Source organism: Lissotriton helveticus, chromosome 3_1 (genome assembly GCF_964261635.1).
Source record: "Lissotriton helveticus chromosome 3_1, aLisHel1.1, whole genome shotgun sequence".
In the NCBI taxonomy this organism is placed as follows: domain Eukaryota; kingdom Metazoa; phylum Chordata; class Amphibia; order Caudata; family Salamandridae; genus Lissotriton; species Lissotriton helveticus.
The window spans coordinates 1,838,812,036-1,838,827,769 of NC_136061.1; the positions used below are offsets into that span (position 1 = coordinate 1,838,812,036).

A 15,734-nucleotide genomic window follows, 5' to 3' on the forward strand; every position below is an offset into this window, starting at 1 on the left:
ATTTGGTATCACAGTACAGGGTGCAGTTTTCAAATGAGAAGGAAATGAGTAAAACTTATTTTTCAACTGTTATGATGTATGGTTAATTTTTCATCATAAGTGGAGTTTAAGCTAAATGATTGGCTTTGGTATCAACTTAATCTTTGAGGACTGTGTCAAGGGAGATGGATGAGAAGATAATGGCCTGGTTATTTACAGTAATCTTCATTACCCCTAGTCCAGGCTTTCCTGATCCAAGCTGAATGTTGAGTAGTGGAAGAGTGAGGAAATTAATATTATTGTTCCCAGGCCAGTATAAATGAAAGAGGTGACATAAAAGGGTAGCAGAGGTGCAACTGGGGAACTGTTGCTTCAAGGTTCATCACTCCGCCCCATCCTCTTCAACGCATACATTATACTTTCGGCTAATGTCTTTCATGTACACGACATCAACATCCTCTACTATGTTGAAAACATGCACCTGATACTCTCCCTTTGGATATGGCCCCTAACACAAGAAACAACGTCCCCACCTGCATGACCGAAGTCAATGTCGCTAACTGGATGAAAGCCAACATTCTCAAACTCTACACCGACAAGACAGAAGTAGTGATCCTTGACAAAGAACACCTCACCATGAGCTATTTTCATTTTTGTGAGACTCTTTCCGCATGGTGGCACATAGACACATGGTATTGATGTGTGCTATAGGTTTACACCATCAAATTGTTTTTAATTGTGATTTATGGTTTTGCAGCCTTGAAAAAGTCTGGAGTATGAAACACGTGTCAGCACTTCTTGATGGCAAAACCAATCATAACATGTGCAGAACCTGGTTGTGAATAAAGAAGAAGAATTCAATATAATCTACACCCACATTAGACTTTCTTATCAGGGATTGCAGTGAAACAGCAGAGTTTGTGCTTCATTGTAATTTTTGTATAAGTTGTCTGGACTGTTCCACAGTACGACGAGGTGCATCATAGGCTGGGTGCTGTCATCACGTGAGCATCACTGTGAAGGACTTATTGTGTCTTGTTTATGAGATTGGACATTGGTACTATTGCGTAACACCATTGATGGGTGTGCAAACATTTAGCATAGCTACTTCGGTTTTGGTCTAATCATTAATGAAAGACCGACTAGCTGATTGTAGCTCCTGGTCCGCCTTCCACAGTGGAGGTGGCACCCAGCCTACACTTTCAAGGGGAACAGAGATCCCCTACAAAGAGAAGTTATGTACCTGAATAAAGGGAGGGGTTTTAGGTGTTCATAGGATCTTCTTTCCCCCTTACGATGGGTACACTGACTGTGTGCTTTCTTACTGAGGTGCAATCAAAATATCTCCTGATGGCCTATTTGTCTCTGCCTCAGCATCCGTAATGCAGTGTGGGCACAAGCGCATACTTGTTTGCAGCATTTTCATGGAGCCACAAGCCTATGCAAATGATGGAAGGTCCTTTTAGGATAGAAGAAGCTCTACATGTGTGCTGACACTATCTGTATTGCAGAAGGGGCCACATAAGTGACACCACAGCTCCTTCTGCATACAAACGTGCCTCGGGGTGCAGAAAGAGAGTGCACATGCCCTTTGTGCCCCCAGGCCACCTTATGTAATACAGCCCTAGAAAGGCTAATTGTAACACAAACTATGCAGGACAGAAGTCACTTATTCAACTAAGTTAGAAGTCACAAATACACGAGGGTGTGAGAGTCACAGTCACAGATATAAGAACAGTTTTCACAGCTTGGTCCCACAGACAAAGTTCATGGCTGCAGGCACCAATCATGACAAATTAAGTGTGTTTCTCTTTATATCATTTGCCTATTATTCTAGTGCTAAATCAAATACGTTTATAATAAGAAGTTTTGATAAATTGAAGAAAAATTAAATCCTAATAATTGGGATATCGGAAGTCTTGTCAAAGGAAGGAGAATGCAACATTGACACATCTGAGCCCCAATCGGTGGACACTTACGCACTCCATGTCAAGTGTGTGACAACTCTTTTGGCACTCGGATCCTCTGGAACCCACACTGGACTTGGCACAGTCAAAATAAATCATTGGAGCCAAACACTCTAGAAGAGAGAATGGAAGACAAGTGAATGTGTAATGCAGCTCTCATCTCCAAGTGCTTGATCAGTGTGTTTCCAGTGGAGGTGATGGGTGATTATGTTTAAAAGGCCCTCAGGTGATGGGTGATTCTGTTTATAAGGCCCTCTGTTGGGAGGGTACGTGGGACTCCATACATGAGATCAGAGCTACAGGTAGTGAAGATCCAAGTGCAAGGCAAGAAATACAGAGTTTCATATACAAGATCAGTCATACACTCTGAGTCAGTCTGATTGCGACACACCGTAATTGGTGCTGTGGGTCTAGGGCTTTATTGATATTAGACATAGATCAGCTATTACCTGGTTCTCTGCTGTGCTCCCCGATACAACTCAGCTTTCCCTGTGTGCAGGTGCTGAAAGTGAAAGAACGCAGAACATAAATACGCATCTCCTGCACAATATCTCTTTCTAGACTTAAACATTTGTCCCGAGGTAGCAGTGCAAATTTGCGCTTCTTTTCATGATTACCATAACTGATTACATACATAACTTGTCCTTTACTTTTTTCAGATCCGTTATTAATCAAGCTTCACACATTTTCTACTTTTGTTGCAAGGTCTACTACTGCACTGACGGAAGTCTTGTGGACTAGTGTGATGTCGCTGCAATCCATTCTATGCACGCCTGTGAGAAATTAATTATCTGTAACTTTATCTCATGGACTCAAATGCATTTGAATTACCTTGAAGGGTGAAATGCTTGTCTATCGTGTGCTCTACTATTCCCTACCAACCAGACACTTCAGGTCGGTGGTGCTGCATCGATCCCACTACCTGAGACTAGAACCATAGTGGATTTCAAGAATTTCTTTTTTTAATATTTTTATTGTTTATTTTATAGACAAACACATATGACAGTTAACATTTAAACATTTTGCATTGTCCATACAGGGCAACATACCATTTGAGGGTAACACTCCATTTGACTTAGGTGCTGGTAGCATGGATTACAAAGGCTTGGATGTCCCTGTTAAAACTATTGTAAAACATATATCATAAAACATATACCCGTGGCTCTTTGTACTAGGGGGAGTCCGGAGGGTCGATCGGGTGGCAGTAGATTATGAGCTTGAACGGCCCCCTGTCCCATTGTCTACTCTGGGGAAAGTGCAGGAGAGATAGAGAAGATTCTAAGGGGAAGGGGGGAAGGGGGAGTCTTGCTCTGGGTGGGGGAAAGGTGCTGGGTTATGCCACTGGTATTGGTCAGCACCTTCAAAGTGGGTCATACAGGTCTAGGAACCTGTCCAGGGAAGCCCCCTATTGGGGTTTCTCCATGGTATGTTTCTTAGGTTCGTGAGGTCGGCTCCTCTCAAGAATGTTACCCAGTTGAGCCACCCCTTCTAATCTGGCCATCTCCCAACAGCGAATTGTTCAGAATTTTAGATTCTGGACATAACTCCACTCAATGTATGTTTTTCATCAACTACTGCATTGATCTATCTTCTGCATCTTCTCCATTGCACAAGGGTCTGATGTGACATTGGTGTGTAGCGTCCACAAAAAAAAACAAATTATTTAGATTTAAAAATATTAACATTGAAGTGCAACTTTACAATGAATATCAGACGAATATTCCTTATAGAGGGCATTTAGGGATGCCTCAATGCTATCTTTCCTGGTAGAACTTGCTAATTACCAGAGCTGCTTGTCTGCTTTCTCTTGGATAGGATGCACCGTTGAAGTACATGATTGAGGACGGTAGCAGAATATGATACAGCATACCATCTTCTCGATCTGTCTCTTTTGGACAACATAAAGCCTTTACAGGCACGTCCAAATACTACAATCAGCGGTGTGTGTAAGCAAATTAAATCTGTGCTCATATTCATGTACTAACACAATGCCTTCTTGTAATGCGCCTTACTGGTCAAAGGTAAAGAGCGTAACTGATGAGTGTGCGTGTGTTTTATTATGATCAAAGAATGTATTGATTCTCAAAAAATAATGCAAAATTAAGGAATTATCTTTTCCAAAGGAGGCAGGGGGATACAATAAGGCTCTGTTAGAAATTGGCATGCACCCTGTCCAAGTAGGGACCACAATCCTAAAAACGGTAAGCTAGTTGCATACAAAAATATATCTGTGCTCATCCTCTAGTAGCTTGACACAAATCATTCAGGCTTTTCTAAAAAGGCAATGTGCAAATTATTTGTGCAACACACACACCCAATAAGTCAATAAAAACACCACTTAAATGAGCCACATTGTTAGAGCAATATAGAATAGTGTTATAAGTAGAATTAGCCCAAAAAGTCAAAAGTCCAATAAGTAGAACCGTAGATGTGAACTTTTACAGAATTAATTAAAAGGTAGTGTTATAGCTCAATATAGCACCTAGGGGTTGGATCGTGCTGGACCAGGGCAAATCCAAAGATCAGGCTGACCACAATGGATGGCAGGTTGGCTATAGGATTCACGCAGGTACCGTTGAGAAAGTACCTGGGATGGAGCAAGTATCAGCATCAAAGACTCTATGCTTCGGTTCTGATTCACATAGTCGGACCGATGTGTCGTAGTTGAGCCTCGCAGTCGAGTCCCATGTCATCATTCGAAACCCTTACAATGCAGATGCTGCATCGATGATGAACCTCGCATTTGGGCCCAGCATCGTCGTCGAGCCTCACAGGGATGTTCTTAGATCGGCATTGCATTGGTGTGAAAGGGTACTTCATCGGTTCCGATCGACATAAAGTCGTCACTACATCCGTTCTGATTGTCCTCGACATAAGAGATCACCTTTCAAGGACCCAGGACTGAATTTGCACCACCAGGCAGGGCATGATTCACTAATGGTATTTGGAGGAAGTCTTTGATGGCCCTGAACTGCAGACAAAGGTGGCAAGCCAACAAGCCCTTGGAGTCACTCTGAGTACTAATGAGATGGGTCCAGTCCTTGCTGCGTGTGCCACATGCCCTGAATTGTATGCGTTTGGAGATGGGGTCCACAACCAGTAAGCGATGCATCTCCTGTTAGCACTATCTGTGGAACCGGGTTGATGAAGAGCTGCCGTTTTGAAAGGTTTTGTGTATTCCACCTCTGCAGAGAGTGATGGGTGTGGCCGTCCTCCAACAATAGATCAGATAAGAGACCCCGAGCCTGGCTCCACTGACGTGCTAAGCACTCCTTAAGGGGACGCATCTGGAGTCTTGCGTAAGGGACTATTATAAATACAAGACGCCATCATCCCTAGTAACTGCATGAACACTCAAGCTGGTAATGAGTGTTGAGGCTTAAACTGACAGAGTGAAGTTTGCATATTGCGGATTCTGGCCGGATTAGGTTAGGCCAAAGCCTTTTGTGTATCTGTTGTGGCGCCCAGATACACTTGTGTGTTGGGTGGTTGAAGATGGGATTTGGACAGATTTACTGTGAATTCAAGATTGTAGAGCAACTGCACTGTTTAGTGAGTGTGGCGCAGACAGCTGCTTTGTGAGTTGGCTTTTATGAGTCAGTCATCCAAATATGGGAAGACGTGAATGTGTTTTTGATGGACAATTTTTTTTTGCCCAATATCAATGAGATCGTCCTCGGCTTGGCTGGTGGTAAAGTGTTCTCTAAACTCAACCTACGAAGTGCTTACCACCAAATTAAACTCCATCAAAATTCAAAAGAGTACACTTGGTTCATGACCCCGGAGGGCACCTTCCAGTTCAAGAGGTTACCGTTTGGACTATGTTCTACTGCACGTGCTTTTCAAAGGATTATTACGGATATCCTCAAGAACATTGAACGTGTTGTTTTTTTTTCAAGACGACATATCAATATATGGTTTGGACTCAAATGACCACAATTGCATTTTGGGTAAAGTGTTTTCGTGTTTAACAAAAGCTGGCCTAACGTTACGTAAGGACAAGTGTGTTTTTGTGGTCAAAGAGGTTGATTATGAAGTAGTGTGGCTCACTGGTTAGAGGCGGCAGACCCGAGAGCAGAGGACGGCCCGGGACCAGGGTTCGATTCCCGGCGCGGCAGGTTTCTGGACCAGGGTCAGCGGACTCGATAATTCTCTCGCCTCGGTGCCCACTCTGATCAGCGTTCACACTCGGCAACTCTGGGCATTAGCTTGCCTCATCTTCACTAACGGCCCCACCAGACCGCCGGGGATGCCTGGTCTCACCCTGGAGATACCCATTAAGGGACCATCTCTCAGGGAAGCCAGGAAGGGTTTCGCAGCGGTCGAAGCGCCTTGGGACCCTACGGGTAAGTAGTGCGCTATATAAATGCCTATACATTTACATACATACATACATTATCTAGGATACCATGTTACTGGAAATGGGATTCAACCAAAAAAAAGATCTTGTAAGCGCCATACTCAATGTAGCAGAGCCAGATGACAAAGATAAACTACGATCGTTCATGGGCATGGTAGAATGCTATGCGAAATTTGTCAAGAATTTTGCAGAGAAGGTTGAACCTCTAAGAGATATTTTGAGAAAAAGGAAAGTGCTCACCTGGGGGGCAGCACAAAAGGATGCTTTTGAGTCAATTAAGAATAATATTGTGAATGACAATATTCTTTCTAGTTTTGAACATTCCTTACCCACATTTCTCACCGTGGATGCAAGCTCTGTAGGCATTGGAGCGGTCTTAACACAGAAGCGTGGTAGTCACTTGAATACAGTTGCTTTTGCATCTCGTTCGTTGACCATGAGTGAGAGAAATTATTTGGTCATCGAGCAAGAGGCGTTGGCAGCTGCATGGGCAACAAGATATTTTAGAATCTATTTGTGGGGAGTTCACTTTACACTCAGGGCGGACCACAAACCCCTCTTGAAAGTTTTGGCTCCTGGAGGGATCAAAAATTGTTCGGGCAGAATGGCTAGATTAGCTGTCAGTGTTCAAGATTTCACATGCAATGTAGAGTATGTACCTGGATGGTGCAACAGTGTTGCGGATTGTTTATCCAGGTTACCAGATACCAAAGCTAGGCCAGAAGAGTTGGTGACTGAAAATGTTGTTGATTATCTAGAAGACCTTGTGGGGGATCTTTCTAAATCAGTTACAAAAGACGAATGGATACAGGCAATGAAGGAAGACCAGCTTATGGGAAGTTTGATTAGGGTGTGTAGGGAAGGGGTTTCTAGACAGAGCACAGTAACACCCGATCTTAGACCCTATGTACAACTACAGGATGAAATATCAATGCATGGAGATTTCATTTTAGTAAGAGGGGAAAGATATATTCCACCTGTTTCATTGAGACCCCTTATCATTGGCCTAGCACATGAAGGTCATTTGGGACAGACTCTCACGGGCAGGCGCCTTAAAGAAATTTTTTGTAGATTGGTCAAGGGCACTATGCAACTTGCTCTGGTTTCAAATCGGTATGTTCAAGGGGAAATCAAGGAAATGCTTTGGGCATATCGCACAACTATACACCAGAACATGAACAAAACACCCTATGAGCTCATGAGAGGGAGATTGGCTGGTACAAAATTAATACCCACATGGATACAAAATTCACACTTGTCAGTGGACCAACACACTGTCACAGTTGGCAAAACGAATATTTCTGAAGGAGATTTGGTTAAGGTCAAACCGGGAGGAAACCACAAAATGTTTAACAAGTTCAGGGGACCTTTTCAGGTAAAATCTGTGTCTGGTAACTATGTCAGGTTACAAAATGGTCAGACATGGAATCTCCGGAGAGTGGCATTGTATCAGAAAAGTATTAAGTCGCAGGGATCTCAGTTACCAACATCACCTCCACGTCAAGTTATTGGTGTAAAGGGGGATAGACCTGTTCGCAAGAGAAGGACACCCACATATTTGAAAGATTTTGTTTAATGTTTAGGAAAGGAGTGGGTTGGATTGTAATTTTCTGTTATTGTTCATTAATGTTTTATTATCCAGGTTATTGTTTTTTTCCTTGTCTTTCTCCTTCATTAAGCCGCAATGTATGTTTAATTTTCTCACTATCTACATGATGTTTACTATTATAGTGTAATACTTCTAATTCATATGTAACCAATCTATGTTTATTCTGTTTTCATCATATCATGTCAAAGGGAAGGAGATGTGTTATGTTTATAGTCCGCGTGGTGGCTCGCGACTTGCCCTGGGCTCGTGTCAGCTCGTCCCGTGCATGTAACCTGGGCGTTCTGGACACAGCCGTTAGAATTGGTGGAGAGCCTGGCACTGCTGGTCGGGAGCCATCCTTGGGAATATATTTGTATGTTCTCTTTTTATAACAATAAAAACTTTAAAATAAAAAAAATAAATAAAACACGCCCACACTTGCAGCGCCCAAAAAAAAAAAGAAGTACAGGGAATATAAACCGGCCCTTTGATATTTTAATGGAACTGGTTCCATAGCTCCTGTCTCTAACAGAGAGAGAACTCCTTGCTTTAGAAGGGTAAGATGTTCTTGTGGCATTTTATTGGATTGTGAAAGAATGTTTGGGGGAGTGTCTGTAAGTTCCAGGCAGTTACCATATTGGATAATTTGTAGAACCCATTTGTCTGAGGTGATTGTTTTTCAGACAGGAAGAAATTGGGAGAGACGCCCCCCAACAGGAGAGTAATGATTGGGAGGTAGTGCAAATAAGTCACTGCTTGTTATTTGCGGGGAAAGTGCGTGTGGAGTTGCTAGTGCCTCTTCCCTTCATGTTGTTTCATCTGAAACTTCCTCTGAAATAGCCTCTTAATGAGGGCAATTGGTTGTTACCCTTGTAAGAGGAGGAGGGATTTTCTATGGAAATATATTCTTGGAGCCACCCCTGTAAAAGGAGGGACGAAAGGAACCTGTACCCGGGGGTAACTGCAAGGTCCCCATGGACTTTGCAACCTCGATATTATCTTCAATTTTTTCTAGTGAGGTGTCAACTGCTGGACCAAAGAGGTGTTTTTTTTTTCAAATGGCTGGTTGAGAATAGAGGCTTGCACCTCAGGTTCGAAACCTGAAATCCTCAACCAAGCATGCCTGTGTAGCAGTACGCTCGTATTTACTACCTCGAGCTGCTGTATATGCTGCTGTAGGGCGAACCTTATGGAGGTATTGGTGGTTAGTTTGCCCTCCTAAATAAGATCGTTAGCCTTAGATTTATGTTCATCAGGCTAAAATTGCATGAGCTTTTCTAACTCATCATAATGACCATTATCATAAATGGCTAACAAAGCATGACCATTGACGATGCACCAATGATTAGCTGCTTGTGACACTGCCCTTTTACAAGAGGCATCAATTAGTTTCAACTCTTTTTCAGGGGGTGGGTCCTCACCTGTGGTCTATGAGTTAGCTCTCTTGAGAGTGTTAGAAACCACAAGAGAGTCTAAGGGCAGCTGACCTTTGATGTAGGCAGGGTCAGTGAGTGCAGGTATATATTTTTTCTCAACCCTTGGTGTAATGATTCTTGCCAGGGTCTTTAAAAACGAATCTGCGTGATTAAGCATCCCCTTAAGCATTGACAGTGTATGGGTAGTTCTTTAAGAGGAACTTAGGGTCTCAAATACGAAATCCTCCTCTAAAGCCTCTTTATGTAGTTCCACTCCATGGTAATGAGCAGCTCTGTTAAGTTGCTCAATGTAACCTATATTGTAGTTGGGTGATGAGGGTCTAGATGGATATAACTCAGGGTCATTATCCGTGTTTGGGTCAGTGTCATAGTCCTCCCATGGGTAAGTATCTTGTGGCCTGTCTTGATCCCCATCCCCTTCTCCTTCAACCTGTGGGTCAGGTGATAGAGGTGGTGGTGAATTTGTGGGTGTGATGATTAAGTTAGGATCAGTGGGCAAAGGAGGTGGAATATAAGGTGGTGAAGGGTTAGTACCCACATGTTTTCTCTTCAAAGGAATGTGGTACTCCTCTTTGGCCCATTTGCCTTTTTTTCAGGCAATTTGGCATAGATATGTCCAGTGTCTGGGTTTATAACCAGCTCTTTCTGATTCGGATCCGAAGGTGGAACGTCGGACCGAGGCTCCTTTGGTGGAGTCTTTTTGTCTTGGCTTGTTATTTTCAGCGTCGAAAGTTTCGGCTCCAAATGTTTCGGTTATTGAGATTTTGTTTTCGATAAAGGTGGGATGTGGACGATGACATGCTTTGATTTCAACGCCGAGGATTTTTGTTCGGTGCCGGCATGGGGTCGACTCGAGCCTGAGCTAGAAGGCTTGTCTTTGTGTTTCGGCTCCGATCCTGGGGGTGGGGCGCTCAAAACTTTGTTGCGGTGCTGACCTTGGCCCGCAGGCAGAGGTAGGACCAGAGCTGTTGAGGCACGGGGCCTTCTGTACTCACAGTACGCTGACCCGGTGTAACTTGCTCCTCTACTTCCATGTCGGAGTCGGCCTCAGACACCGAGATGTGTTCTGCTTCCTCGGCTCCTTCAGCTGCTTGTTCTTCTCGATTGGAATCTTCGCTGAATATGCCGGTACGGAGCTGCCTTGTTGTTGCATATCGTGATGTCCAGTCCGACAGTCACGAAGCGTCTTCTTTGATCAATACGATCGTCACGCTTCACAGTCTTTCTCGTCGTGTTCCGGGGATAGACAGCGGTTGGACATTCTGTGCAGGTCAGTACGCGGAAACTTGGAGCAACACCCGGGATAGAGCTTGAATGGAGCCAGTTCCATCGACTGGCAGCGTGCCCGGTGCGGGTAGGCCCAACGGGTTTCCGATCGAAAATCTCTGAGTTGAAACGGTACGTGGAGTATGAGAAGCGAGATCGAGAAACAATAACATCAAGGGTAGTGAATTGTGAGTCAAAGGGAACCCAAGAGACAGTGCAGAACCGGAGTGCAGAAATTCACATATGAACCCAATGGCAGAAAAAAACAATCTAACAGTGGAGTCAATGCCCATGTACACTATCACCAAAAGGAGGTGTCACCTACCTTGTGACTGGAAAAGACTTCTTCGAAGAAAAACAAAGTGCAAACATGCAGACCCAACACTAGATGGCGGGCTATGCACAGCATGTGATCCACAGCTCACATGCCTCGAACACATCTTTTAACCTGTTCGCTGCTACCGTCAGACGTCGCGCGAGCTACCTCCCTGGTGCTGCGCACGTCCATCGGCCGACGCGGCCGCACCTATTTCTTCGAACGTTCCGCACTAGCGCTGAACGTTCGAAGCAGCAAACAGGTTAAGTACAAATTCCAATTGGGAAAAGATAGAGATTTGGAGGTTGGCATCTCAGGGCAAATAATGTAACATTGCAATTTATGGTGCAGCCAGATTTTAAATTGTGCATCTAAAAATGCCACTTATAGAAATTTGGCATTTTCTTAACTGAATGGTTCTGTGTCTCTGCCTGTCTCTGAAAACACCTCTGGATTGAGTGACAGCTGGGTCTTTTGAATCTCCTCTAGACAGTCACAAAAAGGGAGCAGGTGTGTGACATTTGCATGCTGATTGCCCATCACCAGGCTGATGGGCCGTCTTGAGGTAGATTAGGAGGGAGGAGATGACACTTGCACCTGAATTGGGCTGTGCTTGTCCCCACTCCCCTCTGTTGTGAGTCTGGAGCCAGGCCAGGAAAGGCAGGGAACGTGTGATCTTCAAAGGTCTCTATGAAGTCTCTCCCACCTCAAAGGCACTTTGGAAATAAGCACTGGACCCTGAAACCCCCCAAATCAGAACTTTGCTGGAAGCAAGGATATTCTGCCTGGAAGAAGCACTGCTGTGCTACAGATGGGGCTGCCAATTTGCTAACTGCTTTGCTGTGTTGGCCAGCTTGTTGCTGTCGGTGGAACTGCCACGTCACTGCATGCTTTGCTTTATTGGCCTGCTGCCTGCTTTTTCTTGCTAGGAGTGGGAGGGCCTCGGCCTACTCTCTACATCCTTGTACCCAAATTTCTCCAATGGCTTACTTGCTTGCTTGACTCCTGTTCTCTGAAGTCTCAGGGTCATAAAACACTTCTTGCAATTCTGCTGGTGCTGCAGGACTCTGCTATCTATGAGTCTTATCCTTGCCTGAGGTGCCCCCTCGATTCATGAGCCTCAGAAGTGGGTTCTGCAGCTGTTTCTACAAACATTGATACATCATCACCACTGCGCTGAGTGGAACTGATGCTGTGCCCTCCGACGCCAACGCAGTGCCGATCAGAGGACATTCATATGCAGCTCAACAGCGATACATCAACCTGACTGTGAGGTTTGATGACACAACACTGACCCAAAGATACCACTGCAGGGCACAACTTTTATGCACCAACTTGACGGAGTGAAGCGGAACAGGGGCATCAGGTATTCCAATGCCTAGGCTTGCTCCATCCAAGTTACTTTTTTAGGGGGCCTTGCATGGGTCCTTTAGCTGGCCTGCCCTTCATCGTGTTCCGCCTGAAACTTTGGATTTACCCTGGTCCAGCACGATTTCAAGTAACCTTCTAGTGCTATTGCCTTCTAAGAACTGTATATAGATATTATCTTTAAAAATTCATTTCTCAAGTACTACTTATTGGATTTTATCATTTTGGTCTTGGTTTACTCAGATAAATATTCTCTATTTTTGTAAACTGGTGTTGGAGCTTTTTAGAGATTTTTTTACTGTGTTACTGTAAATTAAGTGCACACAAATGCTTTACACATTGCCTCTTAAGTTAAGCCTGACTGCTGGGATTGGGGCTCCTTCTTCGACAGGGTGTACCTACACTCTGCCTAACAGAAACCTCAGTTCCTAACACTCACCCTTTACTACCCAAAGTTACAGTTCAGATTCATACAATATATAAATTGATTGCTACCAAAGTGTCTATCAGAATGACTCTGGGTCCAGGCTATCCCTACATGCCCAACATGTTTGACAATCTGAAGGTGAACTAATGACAAACCACCAGATTCAACTTCTCCAGTAATGCCAGTGAAATCATTATTGGCAATAGGGCCTTATTCTAAACATGTATGCTCAGTAAGCTAAACTTCAGGCACCCCAAAAAAGAACACCCCAGCTACATTTCAAATTAAGTTTTTACTGTAAAGGTCACCTTTTCAGTGTCATAACATTCAGTGGCTCTCCTTAAACCTACATGAAGGATCCATGGGTCACTGAAAAACAAGATTTATGCAAAAAGCTCTCTCCTGGGCCGTTTCTTGTAATTTAGCGTGCTTTCCATCTCAGAATCCCTAGCTCCCTAATACTACACGAAGAATCAATCATATCTTGAGTTCAGACATGTTTCATTCACAGCCCAAGGCACTCTCGAGTTTCCACTGTAGGCTCCTGCATTGTTACTGTATTCACCCAGCTGTGTATGGAAACAAACTCACCTATCTTTAGGGTATGAAATGTATTAATTATCTTTTGTTCACTCTTAATCTGTTTTAAGAACTCTGAAGACTTTGCAGTAGTGCAGGAACAATTTTTAGAGGGGGTGGGGGTGCTGACATCAATATTATATCACTATACTCATAGGGATTATGAAAAATCCAAGCATCACACAAACAACAAGTATTGCAAATGAACCACGCCTATTCTGAAAGAGAGGGGTAAGGCTGTAATATGCAGCTGATGATGCATTTTAGAGCACACTGTTGCAAATGTATTACTTAATTATGCTGTGGTAGCACACTGTTATTTACAGACAGCACATATTTTACCTTAAAATAACCACTACATTTGCACAGACATACAGTTCTACTAGCACACATATGATAATGTGTGGAAGACGGTATTCAGCAAGGGGCATATTTATGACATTTGTGGTTCAGGGCAGTGCAGCAAGCCACCTTGCTGAGCTGACATGTGTTACATTGAAAGGGCAGGAATGCACCATATTTATCAAAAACTGAGCATTACTCTTCTTTTCCAGCCACGGCGTCTGCAGGTAAGAGTGGTGGGGCCGTGTGAGGAGGGATTTCGACAGACGATGGTGAGGGAAAATTAAATAAATAATTAATTTCCCCTCTTCATCGTCCGTCGACATTCCCTATCAGCTGGTCCCACCGCCCCACCGCTCCTACCTGCATGGGCCGCAGCTGTTCTTTCCCCATGTGCTCATGTCACTTTGACAGCCTAGTGCCAACACAGGCAACCTTGCACCTTGGAGCAAGGGTGCATGTGTTGTAGGCAGGATTGTTTTGCGCAGAAAGAGACACATTCCTACACAACAATAATTTCGAAAGGCTGTTTCCTCTTTCTATGTGCGCTGTAGAATGAAGCACACACAGAAATGCAAAAGAACGAGGAGAAATAAAAATATTTTTCCTTGTTACGCCTCTCCTCAGGAGGCTTATGTTTTTTGGTGCATTCCCAGGTTTATGAGGTCTCATGAATCTGGAAAGGCATCCAAAACCATAGTAGTTGGGTTAGAACACCCACCCAATGCCCACAGAATGCCTAATCAGGGCAGAGTAAAGCATCAATTTGCACTGTATTGCATCACTCTAATTTGTGGAGCCACTTAGAGCCATGCAAAGTGGCTTTGCGTTGCTTCAACAATATGGCTTAAGTTTGCATCGCCCTTGCATCATAATGGGGTTGTGCAAGAACTGTCTCATAAATATGACCCTCAATATTTGTCATTTGTGCATCACCATATAAAGGGTCTTGATTTTTTTGGTCTTAAAATCTTTGTTTCCATCACACTTCAGAATTAACGAAAAAGCACTACTTTTATTTAATGCTCATTCACTTAAGGAACTCCAGCATGGGTATTTTACTCCAGAGCTTTAAGGCCTCCATGCCCTGCCCCTCCAAAGAGTGTCTTGGTGCAATGACATTTATTTATTTATTTATTTATTTATCTATAAAGTTTGGTGGGGCTCATCGTCAATTTCCAGTCTGTCAACTCATCTTACCACATGATTCCGCTTTCACGGATGACCTCGCCAGACGGCATGGCAGACATCTTGTAGTAGCAGGGGCAGGCATCCAAGGCCACACATTTGCCGGCGTCATCCATCAAGGCTCCGTCCTGACAGGTGCAGCCGTCCACGGGGACAAACTTGAGGCTGGACGTGATATCCCGTTCACTGCGCGAGCGACAAGTAGCCTGGCTGCTGCTGATGTTGTAGCTGTATGTCTGGGATTCGGGGCAGTTGCTGATGTATTTAGCTTTTAATAAAGAAAAATACAATTTAATTTAGAACACGTTTTTAAGAGAAATAAAAGAAACAAGAAAAGTAGATCCCAAGCATAAACTGAATTAACAATTTAATTGGGCTGAATGAAAAATGTGGACAGCACCTTTTCTACCAAGAACGAAGGCAAGTAAATATCGTCTCATGGTGACCGATTAAAATGTGAGGCTTCCATTCCGCATAAAGTTAAACCCATCTGAATGTATCAATCAGATGGGAGCATTTTTTCAGGAAATTAATGCATATTGATTGTTCAAGGGCTGACTCGAGAGAGGGTATTCTCTGATGCACTGAAAAGCAATACGTACCAATTGTATTGCAACGGAGGATGCCATTGCAGGGAAGTCTAGACTACTTCGTCCCATAAAGAATCAAAAATGATTGCATATGGCAATGGAAGGCCATGGACAAAATCTTACAAAATGGTTGTAGACATCACTTTTGCACTGATTTCCTCTTCGTTCTCCGACCCTCACACTATCCTTTATCAGTGTATTCTGATGCTAGCACTTTTTGCCTGCTATAAAATAATAATCGCATGATCACGGTAGTGACAACTAGGACTCAATCTCTTCTCGCCAATGGGCCCTTCCAAGTAGGTCATCTTGAGCACCAATTTCGCTC

General features: G+C 43.8%; 1 protein-coding gene across 1 annotated transcript in view; it reads right to left on the bottom strand.

Moving 5' to 3' along the window:
* LOC144823882 (mucin-5AC-like) overlaps nucleotides 1-15,734 on the bottom strand; it is a 663,881-nt gene that overhangs the window by 433,592 nt on the left and 214,555 nt on the right. The window contains exons 15-17 of the mRNA XM_078682770.1: nucleotides 14,829-15,084; nucleotides 2,396-2,448; nucleotides 1,959-2,059 (exon numbers count right to left, since the gene is read on the bottom strand). Of these exons, the coding sequence (XP_078538896.1) occupies nucleotides 1,959-2,059; nucleotides 2,396-2,448; nucleotides 14,829-15,084 (410 nt within the window). The remainder of the gene's footprint in view (nucleotides 1-1,958; nucleotides 2,060-2,395; nucleotides 2,449-14,828; nucleotides 15,085-15,734) is intronic.